The 18167-nt window shown below is 40.0% G+C and overlaps 1 protein-coding gene across 3 annotated transcripts in view; it reads right to left on the bottom strand.

Annotated features, from left to right (window-relative positions):
• The window catches only part of MYO1B (myosin IB), a 107365-nt gene that overhangs the window by 76502 nt on the left and 12696 nt on the right, over window positions 1-18167 (bottom strand). For all 3 annotated transcript variants that reach the window (XM_053982159.1, XM_053982160.1, XM_053982161.1), the window contains exons 2-3: window positions 15167-15307; window positions 1836-1951 (exon numbers count right to left, since the gene is read on the bottom strand). In XM_053982159.1, the coding sequence (XP_053838134.1) occupies window positions 1836-1951; window positions 15167-15301 (251 nt within the window). In that variant the 5' untranslated portion in view covers window positions 15302-15307. The remainder of the gene's footprint in view (window positions 1-1835; window positions 1952-15166; window positions 15308-18167) is intronic.

Genomic DNA, 18167 nt, shown 5'->3' with positions numbered 1-18167 from the left:
AGTAAGGTCACCCTAAAGTAAGATCATTTTATATTTCTACAGTTTGGAAATGATGTATCAGTAATAGAAACCATAAGATTATTTCCTAATCCTTTATTTTTAAAGATATTTTGTCCACTTAGCAGGTGTCAGAAGAAAAAATTCTCACACAGAAGCAATACAAAATAAAGAAAATTTATGAAAATATCATGTCTGTCCAAAACAAATTAGGCTTTCAGTTTTCTTAACTAGGGACTCTATCCAAACTTGCAAGGAAAATCTATTACTATCAAGTAATTGACATCTCATGACAAAAATTAAGTCAATATTTTCTCACTTCAGTCTCCTGCTCTTAAAGCAGACTTCTAGTGTTTGGGCTCCAGAAGTCCTTGCTGTGAGGTGGGAACCTCGCCATACAATTATTGCCATTAGTGATGAATTATGTTTATGAAATACTTTTCTACCAAGTTCAGACTCTCATAATACACACAATAATGACTCTTGACCATTTCTCTTCAGAAAATCCATCTCTCAAGAGAGACAAAAATGTGGAGATCAATATATTACTACATACTTGATTCAAGGTGTAACCAAGTACATATACTGACTTTCACAATGTCAGACAAACTTTAACTCACAGGTTTTATTTATAAAATACTCCATCATTTGACAGCAAATTTTATGCAGCTGAACAAAATTAGCAGAGCAGAAAGTTCTTTTAGCAAGGAACTATGTCAATTTAGCAAGCAATTAGGCTTGCTAAACAAAACAGTGAAGATAAAAACCCTGAATTTAGCCAGAGTTCAGAACCAAGAGGTCCAAGAACTATCAGAAACTTATTTGATCAGATTATTGGGCTGTTTGCATTTCAGACTATGCTTCTGGGAGAGTGACAGATGAAGTGTTAAGGCAAAAAATTAATCAATTAACTAAATAACTTCCAGAACACTTTGTACACATAATTTTCATTTAACCTAAAAGGAAGGAAGATGCATAAATGTATGGCACTGTTTAGGCATTTATCCGACCACTGACTGACCAAGTCAAACTCCTGAATTTGTGGCTGAAGAGTCAGGTGCAACCTCGCATCCAGCTGGAAACACTTCTCCTTCCCAGTGTCACACTGAGGGGAGGAACAGCTGGCTCCAGCCTCACCTCTAAAACTGATAAGATAAAATGATTACTGCAACATGCAGACCTTGAAGACCACGTACCTTACTCTCAGCCACACCACCCACACCTGCAAACAGCACCTTGTCCTATTATTCGTCCTATTTTAGTCAAAGTTTGCATTATGCATTTAGGGTGCTCTGGCTGTCCTCTATGAATGGGCTCATTTCCACCCAGCACAGAGAAAAAAAGAGCAAGCTTTAATTTTCCTACAGTTACCATTCAGACATATCCAACACATTTCTGCATTCATCATGAGAGGGTTTTTTTTTTTTCCTGCATTGCACAAAGATAATTTAAGAGTTTCAGATATCAAAAGTAACACTCTATGATTCAAACATATTTAACACCTCAAGGCTTCCAGGAGGCATCTGGATTTTGAAAGAAACAGATTTCCTTGAAAACAGACTGCTTACTTCACAATGCTGTAATACTGGCTACTGCTAACAGTTAGGGAGGAATGTTCTGAAATGCACATACCAGGGCCTAAGTGCATGAAAGAAAAAGAGTAACTCATTTCAGCTTCACTTTAAAATATGGCTGAGCTAATAAAAATTCATTTTGGGGGAGTGGTGGTGTGATTTTCATTTTGGTTGCTTTTCTCAACAGATCTTTTGAGGAGAGAGACAGCTGGTACCATCTGTTCCGGGACAGAACAAAAACTAAAATTTCTTTGCTGTACTTACATGTGAGGACTGAGTTCATAGAAGTTTCGGTTTCTGTATTCTTCCACTTTCTCTGGAGTATAAATGGGTAGAGATCTGTAGGGGTTTATTGATATCACCACGCTGCCAATGTATGTCTGTTGAAGGAAAAGAGAAAATTATTGCGGGTTTTCCTTTTAAACATACTTTTGCTGCTTATATATTACTTGCCCATTTAATACTTTTGTGGAAGCAAACAAAAGAAAAAGGCCCACTTGTAGCAATGAATAAATATGTTCATACTTTCCAAAACACCTTTTAGAGACTCTCTCTGTTGGGTACCAAGTAGCTATTTCTGCATAACTGAAAGCTTTTTATGAACATTTTCTAAAAGAAAGCCCAATCGTACTATATTTCTGTGACTAATTCAGCTGGGGGAGGGAAAGGCAAAAGGACACAGATGTTCACGAAGAACTGACTCCATCTGTATGGCAAATGTCACACGAGCTTTGCTGCAGCCCTTGGCCACTCACACCAAACCCCAAAAGGCAAGGCTGGCGTTGGACTGCACCCCTCTTCCAAAGGAGGAACTTTATGTCACCTTGTCAAAGCCTCAGGCACAGAAGAAACCTGAAGGGGAACAGCCTTGGACAGGTTTCTGTCAAAGGAGAAATTTACTGTCAGGGTTTAAGCCAGACAAAGTCCTGCTTGGTTCCTCAGCAGATGTAAAGTGCAATTTTTATTTCCAGATTCTAAACGTACTCACCACCACCCTTGGGAAGCAAAGGGAGAAACGTGTTGTTTCACTCTGCTAGATCCCATGCACTGCTGGCCCCAAGTTCTGTACACCATGACTGCCATGTCTGCTCATGACACAATTAACTTGAATCCTTAAGCCTACTGTCAGATATCCCACAGCTTTCTGTGCCTCCCTCCAGCTCCAAGGGCTGCAATCAAATACACTGAATGGCAAAAAATGCCAAAACCCCATTCCATCCTGCCTGCAGATACTGACCAAAGATTAATAAAACCCCAAGTGTTTTGTATATCTTTCCACAACTGTGAAACAAATAAATAACTGATGAAACATGGTTTTCCAGTAACCAGTGCTCCCTGGGAGGTGTATATGCTCTACACAAAGCCACAGGTTCCCATCACTTGGATTACATTTGCAATAACTGCAGATGAAAAAAAAACAAAAAACCAACAATAGTTTTTAAAATATGCTATGATTCTAACAGGCTTCTGTGCTGATATCTCAGCACCTGGCAATCAGTTTTGGGATTTTTCCTCACAACATTTCTTAGAGAAAATACTGTAATTTGCACTTTGAAATGGGAGGAGAGGCATGAGGAGCCCAAGCTACTGACCAGCATGTTCAGTAGAGCACCAAATTATGGCCAGGGCTGCAATAACAAATGAAAAATATTAATTGCTGCAACCCTTCCAGATCTAACTTCCATGCCTAAAGCAATTTACTGCTAAATGCTACTAAATCTGGTCCTAAGCAGAAAGCGAGGAGAGGAGTATTTCCCACTTTCCATTGCACACATATGCACAGCCAAGCAGTGAACTCACATGGCATTTTCTGCCCCAAACTGAGTGGAATAAGCCAGACTGCAGTGATAGAAGAAGTGGCATGAGGCCTCCAGAGACTCTCACAGCTCATCCTTGCAGTGTTTCCTACTCCTGGGATGGATCAGAACCAGCCAAATAATTCAGAGTTTTGCTCCTTTCAAGCACACACCACAGTGTGTGCTTATGTAAATGTTCTTCAAATAAAGAAAAAATTGTTCAAGTTTTGTGGTCATCCTCCCCCTATGGAGAAAATTATTCTCCAACTATGTCTAATCTCTTTGGCTGAACAAGATGGAAATGCTAAAATTGCCTTTCTACAATGTTTACTTTGCTCTCTCTCAACACATGCAGCCTTGGAAATTTGGAAGTCTACAGATTCCTGGCAAGACTAATAGATGCCCAAGAGTAAGAAGCTTTGCTAGTCTTCCCAAGTGCACAGATAGCCCAATTAGGACTCTTCTCTGATAAAACAATAATAAATTGTTTCTTCCTAAATCTTAGGAATTTGTGAGCTCAGCCTGTTGTGAAACCAGTGTTGTAAAGTATTAGCAGAAAAGAGATGAAGGCCAAATCTTAAACATTATATTTTGAAACAAGAATTATTTGGAACACAAAAGACTTGTCCCTATTCTGCTACCACAATAGCATACAATTTAAGTACCCTGGGACTTCAAGATAAAGAAAGATTACTGAAAGTGAAAAAACCTTGATTTTTAATTTTGAATACAGGCATTTAAATGAGATTTATTTAGACTCGTGTCTTCATAGCTAAGTGCTGCTTAGACAATGTATTTTGGGAATTCAAGTCAGCTCTTTACTGCCAGATACAAACAAATACAGGCCATTTCCTAAAATACTAATATTTCAAAAGGTCAAATGGCTATATTGAAACAAAGACATACTCCAATCCATTTTAAACACCAAGCCAAAGTGTGCCAAGAAGTCATTGGGTTTGTTGCAAAGCTGCTTACAAGAACTAATACATTTCCTCTTCTGAAAATGCCAATCTCTCAAAGCTGATGCCTAATAGCTACTTGCTACTGGTGGTCTGTGAGATTCCACATAACAGGGATAAACAGATCCGGAAAATAGCTTTCCCACATAACATCTGTCTTCCCACCAGAACTCTATTATAAACAAACAAAATAAATGGCTTAAATCCTTGAGCGAGCGACAAGCACAGAAGCATTCCAGTGCTGAAAGCAGAACGCCCAAGAGTAGTGGGAGATCATACCACAGCACCCCAGGGACAAAAGAGATTCTTGAATTTCCCTGCTTAAGGACAAAAATGAAAGAAGAGCAGCGGCCTCACTATGGTGGATGCACAGAACACAGTCAGGAGATTTGATTTCTTTCTTGGTTTGACATGGTCTTGTTATACAAGCTTGGATGAGATCTGCTGTCTCCTGAAGTTTTGCTAACTAGACTCTTGATAATACTCCTTCTTCCCAACTTCTACTTTATTGCAACTCACAGAGGCGAATTCTGTTTGCCCAGAACACAAAGCAAAAGGGTCCTCACTCATCGTTTCTCAGTGCATCTCTCATGTGGCGTGGCAACACTGCAAGTCAGCTTCAGAACAGGGCATTCAAATTTCTGTCAGTTTAAATGACAACACATTCTGCATTCTCCACCAAATCAACACGTACAACTCATTCCTGTTCAGATAAGGGGTTAACACCTCAAGCAGGAAGAAAATTCCAAATTCCAATTCAACTGGAAAAGTTGTTACTGTTTGTTACACATCACTTCTAAATACTGGTTCAGATGCAATGACCAAGACTCTTTGATGCTCCACTTTCTCCCCCTAGGACTGGAGGCCAATGTAACCAGTTGGGGCAAGATATTAGTGCTACTCCAAGTTTAGTTCCAAGTTTTGCAAGGCCTTCTGAGCCTTTCTCACCCAAGCAGACTGGCTTAAGAAAAAGCCTCAAATAGCAAGATAACAGGGCTCTTGCTGCTTGTGAGAAATGTACAGGCAGCAGCCTCTTCCCAGTCAAGGGCTAGGGAAAGTTATTGCTATGAACTGGACATTTCCAGCTGAGAGGCTGCAGAAACCTTTCAGTGATCCCAGTGAAAAGTCCCCAGACACCTCTGCAGCCAGGGTGGACAGTGAAATCTGATACACAGGATAGAGGCAGTGCAGACCAGCCCAAGAAGGGCATCCTTTAGAAGAGCACTAGTACAACTTACAGGAGAATATTTCACACCCTGGCATACAGTATATTAATAAAGCTGTTTTTCCTCCTGTCAAAGTTAGACTTGCAATGCCCCAAGGGCCAGAAGAGAGGAGATTGCATCTGCAGAAGCCAGGGAACACTACTGACACCAGCTGAGGCAGCAGGACAGAAGTTGTCCAGCTGGGGCTGTCATAAAAGCCCGCTCCGTATCCTTAAAAGCTTTTCTGGATCTGCAGCAATCTCTGCCAAGCACCTTCTGCAGAGGTTAAAATCATTAAACATCTACACGGATTTGTTGCAAGCCTTTTGGAATTGTACCCTTTCGTCAGCTCTGCTAAAAACAAACCCACTGCTTCTTACCTCTTGTAGCCTGTAACAGCCCAGAGAAATTGCTGCTGCACAAAAGTCACTCCTGCTGCAAAATGCCCCAAGTGCAAATGTACCTGACAAGTGCACTAATTCCCAGGGGGCAACAAGGTTTCTCTCTATTTATTTAATTTGTTGAACTTTGGAGCACAGAAATAGAAAACAAAGAAATTTTAGTAAAATAAGGTTGCTGGTTTGGATTCTTACATTTATGCAGGCGAGTTTTAATACTCCAGATATATATAATGCACATTCCTTTAGTAAGGGCTATGCTCAAATAATCATTTGGTTCCTAGATCTTTGAAGAGTTTCAGATCATGCCACCAAAACAATTTATTGAAATGGGAGACAATGTAGGATCAAAGAAAAGTGTGACTAGGTTTTATTGGAATTAATCCAAAACCAAGGCTTGCCCAGCACTGTTTTCATTGTGGTTGGGGAGGGCTGTGTTTTGGTTTTCTGGAGTTATTTTAATGTGACACAGGAAAATTATATTTCTAATATAATACTCATTTTCCTTTGTATTTGCCTGACCTACTGCAGTTCTGGATCTTGCCAACTCATAAGCATGTGTGCCACTGCATGTTCAGAACAGCTGAGGCCAAGGAGATGGCAGAGGAAGCCTGTACTTACATGTTCTAAGTGTTTTGAGCTGTCTCAATCTCAAACAGAGACAGACAAATTTAGAACTACAACTTCACTCCATAATGAAGTTTCCCATTTTAATAAGCATTACCAGCTAGATCAGTACCATATTAAAATATCAACTATTATTTGAACAATCACGTTGTGAGCTCAGATTTGTTTTACATTGTGGTTGGCCACAAACAAAACAGTTAAATGCCCTGTGCATCTGGTCCACTCTGGTTCTTTTCAGGTTGGAAACACAAAGTTGCAAGAGTTTGAAAAGAGTAAAGAAAAGAGCAACATCAAGACTAAAAGCAAAACCATCTGAGCCCATTGCTGTTTGTGGGGCTTTGATTTTTTTGTATTCCTGTGTATGGCAATGCAGGTGTTTGTATTGCTTGGTGGAGAGGGATGGGCAGGGTACTTGAAAAAGACAAATAAACAAACAGACGTGGATTTCAACCTGTAACACTCCAGGGTTTGCCAGCACGGTTCCACAGCAGCACATACAAAAATAAACTCTACCTGTGATCCAAGCTGAGCAGCTGCACTTCAGGTTGAGGCAATGCTGGGCCAACACTGCTTGTGCTTCAGTGAGCTGGGAGCTTGAGCAGGGAAATATATCACTGGATTTCTGAACAAACACAGACTATTCTCCATGATGATGAAAACTCTCTTGCTCAAGCCCACCTTCCCAGAAATGGCATTTTAGTCCCAGAAATATAGTGGACAAAGTCTGTATGTTGTAATAGAAAAAAACCCAGTCCTGGTAAACTACTCTATGTGCTTAATGCAGTCATTAACCAGGACAGGCAGCCTTGTAAAACCTGGATGGGACAGTAAAGGCTGTAAAAAAAACTACCCAGAAGAGCAGTGGGTGAGGTCCTGAAGGGATGAGAAGGGAAAAACCATCAAGGAAAATAAGAAAGTGAGGAGACAAAATAACAGTCCTGTACAAAGTACATTAATGGCTGATATAATGACTCAAGAAACAAAGCTCAGAGAGGTCACACAAAGGCAGAAGCCTACATCTGCATGCCAATCACAACACAGGCAACCCAAGTCAAAGAGAATAACCACACTATTAAAATATTCTTCAATATGGGCTTGATCCTGCAAGCCACTGTGCAAGCAGCAGCAGCCTGGACAAGCTGTGGGCAACCAGCACTGGCCATGATCAAGCCCTTAACTGCACTGCAAGCTGTTTGAGATCCAAGCCCTGAAGTAAGAGCAGATCATGTGCCAGAAGACACCCACACTGCAAGCCGGAGCGAGTACGTGAAGTGGATGCGTGAGCGCGGATGATCGGGTTTCTCTTCTGAGCTTCTTGAGGGCACAGAAATCTCTGCCCTGCTCAGTGAACATTGCTGCTAACCTCAGTATCATTATGACAGGCTCGAGTGTTGTTATTAATGAAGCAGACTAATCCTCTCTGCTGGTCTCCTCTCTGGCTACATTGGGATGATTTATACAAACAAAAAGAGTCCCTACACAGGATACAAATATAGGCAAAACCTGAAAATAAGCAATGAAGGAGTCAGCTCAAAGGTGGCATGAGGAATTTTCAAGACAGTGTTTAAACACCCCCAAACATCAGTGCTTGCCCACTTTTGAAAAGAGAAAGACTTGTTTTCACAAGCAAACAGTAGCTGGAGATTGGATATGTCTGTGCCAAGAAGCCACTGGTGAAAACATTAGTGAGAGGATTCATTCCAAAATGTTCCATTATTTCTGTATGAATGAAAGGTGGGGGGAGAGAAGGGGAACCCCCTGCAATGTTGCAGCCAAGGTTATCCTATGCTCTTCAGGGTGGAAGCCGCATTTGTACAGCCCTTGGACACTTTTGCTTCTATTTCTTCATTTGTTTCATTAATCCTCCTTCAGTGTTTTGGTTTCATATAACATGCACTGAAACCATCAATAAATGCCCCAGATGTCATCATCACCTTAGTGAAGAAATACACAGTATTTTGAGGCAAAGCTAACACTGTAACTACAGCCATTTCCTTCACTTTCTCCTCTCTTTTTTCAAAGTATCACATCAGAGGCAAAAAAGAAAGAGTGTGTGTAGGGGAAGAGAAGACCCCTACACACAGCCCACCAGATACATTCAGTTTTCTCTGATCCTTATTGCTGTTTTCTTACTCCTTCATACAAATACTGCACGGAGCCCTACAAACAGTGCCTCAAACACGAGGCTCTGAATCGTGGGAGCCATACAAAAAGGAAAGGAAACAAAGCACTGCCTTGAGATAAATAACTCTCCTCCCACAAAGCACTTCAAGGTAAAAAGCAGCCAACCTGCTGTGAAAATCTTTACTCCTGACTCTGGGCAAGTTATGAAGTTTGTTTTGCAGGAGCAGGCTGATGTGAAGGGCCAGAGGACCCACAGGATTTTTATCTAGATAACAAAGCAAAGCAAGATTTGCAGGGAGGCAGAATACTTCTTAGGCCACAAGCTATCACAGAAAAGATGTGCCTTGGGCACACAAGCCTTTTTTCACATCTGAAGAAGCAGCAGGCTTCAAGGTCCTAGCCTGTGGCAGCTGCAACAACGTTATTACTACAACTCAGTAGCTTCCCTCAAAGGGCAAAACTGTTGAGGCACTGATGGGAAAATTGCTCAAATTGACACAGGCATTCCCCAAGGGAGGAAGAAAAGGACATGGGAGGAAACCCAGGTCCCCTGGGCTCCCATCACAGGCAGATGGATGGCTGGTCAGATCCAGCTCCCAAACCATCCTGCCTTTCTTGAAGCTGGACAGTCACCACACCTGCCACTCCTCAAACTCCCAAAGGGAGACCAGCAGCCCAGGATGGACTTGCTGGATAAACATAAGTAAACATATGAAAGTACAAGAGAGCAGGGTCAGATCTGGCAGGAGGAAAGAGACTTCTGTGTGCTGCTGCGGGAGCAGCAAAGCACAGTCCTGCCACCAGCCAGCACACACGCAGCTACGACATATCCAAAATCCACAGGGGACAGCAACCCTCGTCAAAACCCAACAGAAGACCCCACCTGGCCCCAACAACAACATTTTAAAGGTGAACATGATCATGCTGGCATCAGGAGGTAATGAAACTGAGAATAAAATTGAACTTCAACAGTCACTCAGTTACTACTACCACACAGATCTTCCCAGCAAGCTGCATTTGTGTTGCTCAATACCACAAGACTCTTCTTCACAGAATCCATGGGATGGTCACACAAGGCTGATGCAGACCAGGACAACTGCTCTCATTCACATAATTCTGTTCCCTACCCTTTTCTTGCAAATGTAGCATCTGCAATACCAGGTATGAGTGCAGCAGGAACAAAGTCACTGTACTTGACAGCAATTCACTGAAGTCCTAAATAATCTAAGGTAGCTGAAAATGGGATGAATTAATAGTATAGACACACAGTGGAGTAAAGGCAAGTCAAAACCAAAAAGGCTTACCCTAAAATATTAAAGCAATTGAGATCAAGAGAAAGCAGCTCAGTCTATGAAACAAGCACATGACAACAGCCATGCCAAGCAGAAGGCTGCCACAAGGATGGTACCTCAAACAGATAAAACAGAGTTATTACCCTGGAATGCCAAAAATTTAATGTTTCAGTGATATAACAACAAATGTTCAGTAACATAAGACTGCTGCTGCCCAAAGCAGCCCACAAACTCCACACACCAGAAAATACAAATTAAACGCTGACATCAGAGAAAGATTCTGTTTTGTTGTAAGAACAAAAAGCAAACAAACATTTTCTTGTAAGGAACAAAATGTTGACCTCTGCAAATTTGGGAAGACTTCAAGAAACAACATAACTGTGGGGAAAAATGTGCAGGGCAGCAGAATAAAGCTGTATCTGACCTCTAAAGGCTGACTCCTGTGAGCCTACACAGCTCCACTCCCCTCAAAACTCCTCACACCTCCCTTGACACTTCCACATGTCTCACAGAGCAACAAACCCAGTATAAAAATAAGTTTCAGACCAACACAAATACTACATTTTAACCAAAATCTCTACCATTCATGAGTCACTGTAAATGAATATATAGACAGATGTCCCCTCCCATTTGTCAGCATCCCAAACTGCAAAAGAAAAATAATTGCTGAACTGGATTGGGCGAGCATATTTCAGCCAACTTAGGGAAAAAAAAAACCTTAAGAGAGGGAGTTCAACAGAACAAGTCAAAAATTCATCAATCACACACAAACTGAACTTTATGAATGTATTTAAAGTTTTCCATGCGGTCTGCAGGTCACACATTTTAACCACACAAACTGCTCCCTGAAACCTTCAAATAATCAACATTGTGGGATTCTTTCCTACTTGCTAATGCATTGCCCATGAGCCACATTTTACTTCGTAAAGTTAACGAAAGACTCCCATGGGCTTTTGTTACCAACAGTTACAGAAAAGAGCTTTTGTAGAACAGCAATACAAATTTTATCAATGTAAAGTTTAAGAGTTGCAAAAACAATATAATAAACAATTACAGCTTTCTAACGAGATTTTTCTTGGTCAGACATTTCCAGACATGACTAAACTCTAAGATTCCCGTTTCCAATTAACACATGCGTATTACCCAACAAACCCTCCCCCCCCCTCAAAGCCACTCAGCATGAGATTACTGCAGAATCTGATGGTCTTTAGTAGAATATTTGGCCTAACTCCAGCTCCACCAGCCTTCATGCTTATTTTTATAGGCACAGCCTCCGCTTTGCGCTCTAGTATGTAACACAACACCCAAGTCTATTAAACTTTCCACCAAACACAAAATAGAACAACAGGTAATCAGGCCACAGTCTACTCCCTCAGTCTTAGGAGGGAACTCATTGTCCTGTTTGCACCATGGCATGAAATTTTGCCAATGTTCTTGTCTGGGTTGATAGAAAAGGACCATCAGAGGATCCAGATCTAAATGCTTTTGCAAAGGGAACTCCTATGGAGAAGGTCTAGAGTTTCAAATGGGCAAATGGAGCTGGCACTAGGCTCTCCAACATCAAACATTCAGCATCAAACATAACTGTGAAAGAGACTAGAAAAGGCAAAAAATCTTCTAGTGGAATGAGCCCAATTATCTTGTCATCTTTGGCTATGGGGAGGAGAGAAGTTTGGCTTTGTTCACTAATGGCTCAAGCTCTCTCACATTTCATAGAATCACAGAAGAGTTTGAGTTGGAAGGAATATTTAAAGGTCTGTAGTCCAATCCCTTCTGCAATAAGCAGGGACATCTATCTCCATGGTGACCTTGAATGTTTCCAGGGATGAGGCAACTACCACCTCTCTGGATAGCCTGTTACAGTGTTTTACTATCCAGATCATTAAAAAAAAATCTTGCTTATTATCTAGTCTAAATCTAACCTCTGAGTTTAAAACCAATATTCCTCATCCTGTCACAACAGGCTTTTGTGCCCATCTCTCCTCTAAGTCCCCTTAGTGAGTTTACTTACCAAGACTGGCTAACACCATTGTGCAGCATCTGGCCAACCTTACAGCATCTTCAAAACTATCCATGTTACAGGTCTCATTCCCCACAACAAACCCTTTTGAAGGTTACAACTGCAACTCTCTTTTAAAACTAACAGAGCCTTCAGTCTGCAGGAAACAGCTTAGAAAACCATGTTGGGTAAGCCTGGTTTGCTGCAGCTTAACTTTCTTCTTTAAACTTGAGCACAACTTCTGGCAATGCCTGCAGTGGAATACTGACATGAGGGCTGAACTAAAGCCCACAGCTCAGCCATTAAAGGACAAATCCATTCCTACTGCCCTCTGAAAGGATCCTGAGAGGTCAATTTCTCTATGCAGCTTGTTGGAGCAGCAGAAACCTGCAGTCTTGGTTAAGCACCAGCTCTTCAATAATGCAATTTTGTTTCCCCAGGATGCAAACTACAGATTTTACATGGTAAAACAAGCCCTGCTTCCAGGTGTAACAGAGGCTCCATTGTCCCCATCAGTGTCTAAAACCAGAAATGCAAAGTGTAGTTGCTATGAGTGGTGGCAGCAAGGAGAAGGTGAAGAGTTTGTACTTGAAAATTAATGTGGTTGTTACAGTAAGCACCATTCCAACTGTTACTGTTTTACAAATTTTCTAAAATATGCAACAGAGGCATGAAAATTTGCAAGGCAGCAAAACTCAACTGATATGGAGAGGAGACAATATTCCTCAAGTGATTTGCTAAATAAAACCATGCAGCATCACAAGCCAAGTAACTTGCATACTTGGTAGCAGCATGTGGCACAGGCATGAACATCTCTTTTTTCCACCATTGTATGTAGTGAACGTTTTAATATTTGCAAACATCTGTGACATTTGGCCTTCATATTGTGGATTCACACACAGAGCTTGTAAGACCTTGAAAAAACAGACTTTCCCATTTGCAAGCCAAAGGATCCTACATTGCCAGGGAAAAGTGGCACCTGGTATCACCTACCAAAGCACAAAATACAGATAATTACACTGCACATCAGTGCCAGGTGCAGCAGAATCAGCATCTGGGGGAAATACATACTTCAATGTCACCATCTCAAAGACATGTGTGTTTGAACACACATTGTCAGCTAGCTCGTAACAGCAGATAATAACAAAACAGAACACCTATTTGCTATTAAAACATTCCATTTCTTTCAAGAAAAACTATCCAGTCTGAATTAAGCAGAAATATGTAATTAAATGCAATCCATAGCAGTTGACAGGAAAATCCATAGTAGTTGACAGGAAAACAAAAAAAAAAAAAACAAAAAAAAAAAAAAAAAAAAAAAAAAAAAAAAAAAAACAAAAAAAAAATCAAAATTCTCCTTGAGAAATCCACTCACCTAAGATTTACTGCAATCCTTCATAAGAAACTGCATAGTCCAGGGTGCCCTCACAGAACAGGTTTGCATCTTTAATGCTTTAAATAAAACTTTCAAATATGACCCAAAGATTGGGCTGGGTGCTACTGCTTCCTTTAATCTCCAGGCAAACAGCTCTCTTTCCTTTTCTTTTCCTTCATATTTTCTTGAGTTAAATGGAATTAGATGATTCAGAATCACCCATAGGCACTAGGAATAGAGTATTAACCCTAAAACTGATGTGGAACATGTTAAGCATACAAACCACTGACTGAAAAAAAAACCTCTGAACCCCAGAAGAGGCAGGCACTGAAGTTACTGAAAGTGAAGGATTTGCCAGAAACAAGATGAAAGAACAGAAAAGAGAAGTATGATATCTACTTGTCTGTATCAACATCCAAGGGTTATCCACTGGGAATAGAACCCATCTTCAAGGAACAAGGAAAACTCAAGACACAAAGTTTTGCAAATGTAACTCTCAAAGGTAGAACAGAACTTTAAAAACAAAAAAGGTTAATTTTTTTAATCATTGGGGAAAAAATGTTTCCAAAAATATACATCATTTTGGTTTCTTCTTCAACAAGGTTTTCATGGATCCTGAGAGTCTTTTCTTAATCTAATTTTATTGTTCAATTGTCAGTACAACCTGAAGGAGCAAATTGGTGGATATGATTCAATAGCAGTTAGGAGCAACTGTATATTACCAACCTAATGTCTCCAGAAAAGGGAGCAGGCCTGGTTGAACCAGAAAACTGAGAAGAAAGACATGGCAGACAATGAATAGCAGAGGTAGAAAAGCACAGATGATAACTAAGGGATAGAAGAAGCGAACAAAAATAGCACAGATCCTCCCATACCTTCTCCTTTCCAATCTCCAGTATAATGAAACCACCGTGGTTCATATGCTCAGCAAGAATGGAAAATATAATCACACCAAAAATTAAAAAGGGGAGGAAGGCTAAATTATAATTAAGTACAGAACACCTATTTGATTTGAGTAAGTTGCAGACACAATTGCTTGCAAATCATAGACATACCTTGGCTTAAATATTTAGGCTCACCAGCAGCCTTGGAAAGTCTCTACAAACCATTAAGTTCACACAGCCTAAGCAATAAAACAGATACAGCACTGTGCACATTTTAGCAAAAGTGGAACAAAGAGATGAAGCAGGAAATTAAAGGCTTAACTGGAATCACCATTTGCCTCTTCATTCCCTGCCTGTGTTTCAACTGCCAGTTCACAACATCTCTCCTGCTGATCATCACTCAGAGATTAATATGCCTGAAGACTTTGATTACTTCCACATATATCCGAGCTCATTGTATTTAGTTCAAAACCCAACCATTGCAATAAACATAAGCTTTTTGCAAATCAAAGATAGCAAGCAATATTTAAGTTACCCTTAGTATATTCTGAGCATGTATTGTTTCTGCTTCAGCCCACTCTAACATCCTGGAAGTGCCTTCCCTGTAAGTGAATTATTTATAACTGTGATGCCCTCTGACAACAGGAGCATCAAAGTTACTGCCAGCAGCAGTCCTGGAACTGCTCTTTATGAAAAATCAGAGCTCTCCCATGTCGTGTAATGGGGAAAAAGAAAAAAAGAATATCCCAGATGGGGAAGATCAAATGCCAAGAATGGCGTACAGGAAAGACTACAGCACAAGTAAGGTTTAGAACATCCCTAATACAATAGATAATGTTCAGGCACTCAGTCTGTGTGTATCCTTATAAATAAACACATATCTTAAGAATGACAGCATAGCTCCCCATAGGATGTCATTTCTTAACATATACTCACATAAACTTCATTGTGATCAAAGCGCTTCTTCAGGTTATTGATGAAGGAATCTTCATTAAGTGGCTCTAAAAGAACCATATCTCCCACCCCAATCATGTCATCTAAAAGCGATGTCTTGACCTCCATTTTGGCCATTTTGTCCTGGGAAAAACAAAAGAAACAAGAATAAAACAAACAGCAAAGGCTAGCTCAAGGTTATTTTAATTATTCACAGGCATTATCTAGTAACACGATTTCAGGAATAAAAGTTGAAAGAACACTACATTAAAATTATATTTCCAAGGAACATTCTCAAAGTCATTGCACCTACACAGGTAGTCCACATGATTCCAAAATTTAACTCCTAATCATCAACAATGCCTTCTGGTCCACTTTACATTAAACATGACACTCCTAGAAACAGGAATGAAGATTCTAGTGGGCATCATAATCAGAGTATTTGGATGACTTCAACACAATGTTCAAGCGCATGTAAGTCTGTGTTTTATCAAAAGCTTCATCAGGATCTCCAAACTAGGGTTTAAATTTGTCAATAATCCTAATCTGAACTTCTTTGTCACCATTACTTGCATTTCTCCAACTCCATGAATATTGAAATGGAAACCAACTCAGTGAACCCACTCAGAGACAAAAACCACACTATTTCATCTTAGTTCATAAACCCTGGGCTCTTAAGTGCCTATAATCCAGTATAACGCTGGTATTGGCTACATGAAGCTACCAAATTACTTCATTTACTTGTAATTTTGTTGCTCTAGAGAACATTTTCACAGGGCAACAACAATCCAGCGGACAAGTGGAAACACTGCACGAATATAACCGGAGTGGCAAAAGCCAGAAGCTGGGCTTGAACAGGGGACCAGGATCAAACAAAACAAAGTAAGCAAGTCTGATAAAGGAAGTCATTTAGACAAAGAAGTCAAGGTCAGGCCAAAATTTGGCACTTATTTGATCCTCCCAGCCTTTTATCCCTCCAGTCCAAACGTGAAGATTACTGAGCTTCTCAAGAACTCTGGGCACACAGTTACTGCTTTCAGCTTCCACGAGGAGACTGAAAAATGGACGGATTCACAGCAGCGGCCACAAACGGAACCAGAGGTGAGAGAGAACAGCTTTGCTGACCACACAAACCAAGCTACTGCACAGCTACAGCCACACAAAACAGCAGCTCAACTTCACCAGTCAGCTGCCACCTCCCAGCTACAGAATGCTATCAGGCTGTCCTTGGTCCATCTACCACTGCTGCACATTTTAATTCTAAATATTTTTTCTTGTTTCCCAAGATGCCATTGAGCAGCTATTACCTTAGATAATCAGTACTACCTTGCCATAGTACCTCTCCATGAGATCACTAATTTAAAATAAGAAAAGTCCTTTCTCCCTGCAGCCACTACTTCACTAAAAGTTGATTGATGTTTTTCATCTGTGAGTGACATTTGAGGGATTTCAGATCAAGACTTAAGTCTTGCTTGATGTTTTTCCAAATTCAACGAAGAGAAGCACAGCTCCACAGGCAGCTAAGCATACAAAGAGATACAAAAAGATCCCCAAAACCTGAACCAAGCCTGGGAATTACTAGAAATTCACATGGAAATGCAAAAACAGTGCTGAACTATGGTAACCAACCAAAGCTGAGTCAACTCTGCTAAACAAACAAAAGAGCATTTATTTTAAACAGAAACACTGGACAAATATTTTTGTAGAGAGAGATACTTTTATTCTTAAAAGTTCACCTCTCTGAATCACCAAAAAAAAAAATTTAAGCATTCATAGAATCTTTTCAGAGGTATCACTTCAACTTCTGCATCCCATTAAGACAAATTCCTTAAACTACCAATCTTGTTTCAGTGACCTAATTACTTCCCATACATCAACTAATGCTCAAATAACTTTTGAAGGCTGAAAAAATAAAGCCCTTCTCAAGTATGGAACTTATTAAATAATGGGGTTTGTGGCCAAATATATAAAAAAAGCCAACACAAAATCCTAATAAGGGCAATTTAAACCTAAAATTTAAGTTCTAAGTACAATACCTCATTTACCATTGTGAAATTACATACCCCCTACCACACTTCATGCATCACTGCTTGGGAATTTCAAGAGCAAGAGCAGCCAAACCCATCAAAAACATCCATGTATTTCCAAATTCAGTGCCATGTTTTGCAGAAGAGGTGCAGGAAGACACTATATCTGCTATTATAAGTTGGATCAAAAAGTTGTATATACATATTGACTTATCAATAAATTGAAAAAGTTCCATTTTATGGTCAAAGGTTAGTTTTCAGCTTGTTTTTTTCTACAATTATTTACAGCAGTCTATGGTTAAAATATTTTTCATCAACTTGCGAGCTAGAAAATACTAGAAACTCAAATGATGAAAAAAATGAACAGGCTGAAACAACTTAATTAACACTGAATGCTCAAAGCCATTTTCTATAGCCTTTGCAAAAATTCATTAAAGATTACCTCCTACACTTATGATTCAAGAGTATTCTGCCATGGCAGCGTTGTTTGCCTTTGCTTTGGTGGAATCCAAGCATAATCCCTGCTCTGGTTTAACTAACAAAGGAAAATCCAGCCTGTGGGATAATTTGGTTTTCTATCTGAGGTAAAAAGTGGGGGGAAAAAGCACTGCTAAGAGAAACCAACAATGTTTAAACATATATTAATCAACTAACTAGGACTTAATAACTGAAATTAATCTAATAGAAGAATGTAGTAGAAGATCAATATATAGCACCTTCAAAATACCAAATGCTATTTTTAGAAGTAGCTTTATAAAAAAATGTCAAAAATCAGCACACTACACAGAAAAAAAAAAAAATCAAACCCTTGCAATATTACATGGCTGAACTTCAGAAAAAGCTCAGAAACTCAATCCAAATCCATGTCCAAGTATTTGCCATACACTCAAAGATGTCTTGCAGCTGTTAATATTTCCCATCAGCACTGCTGACAGCATGCTTACCACAGTTTGGAGAGCAGTGGCAAACATAAAAGC

This window comes from Vidua macroura, chromosome 7 (assembly GCF_024509145.1).
Source record: "Vidua macroura isolate BioBank_ID:100142 chromosome 7, ASM2450914v1, whole genome shotgun sequence".
Classification (NCBI taxonomy): domain Eukaryota; kingdom Metazoa; phylum Chordata; class Aves; order Passeriformes; family Viduidae; genus Vidua; species Vidua macroura.
Note: the sequence above shows the minus strand (reverse complement) of the source record. Positions and strands in the feature narration are given on the sequence as shown.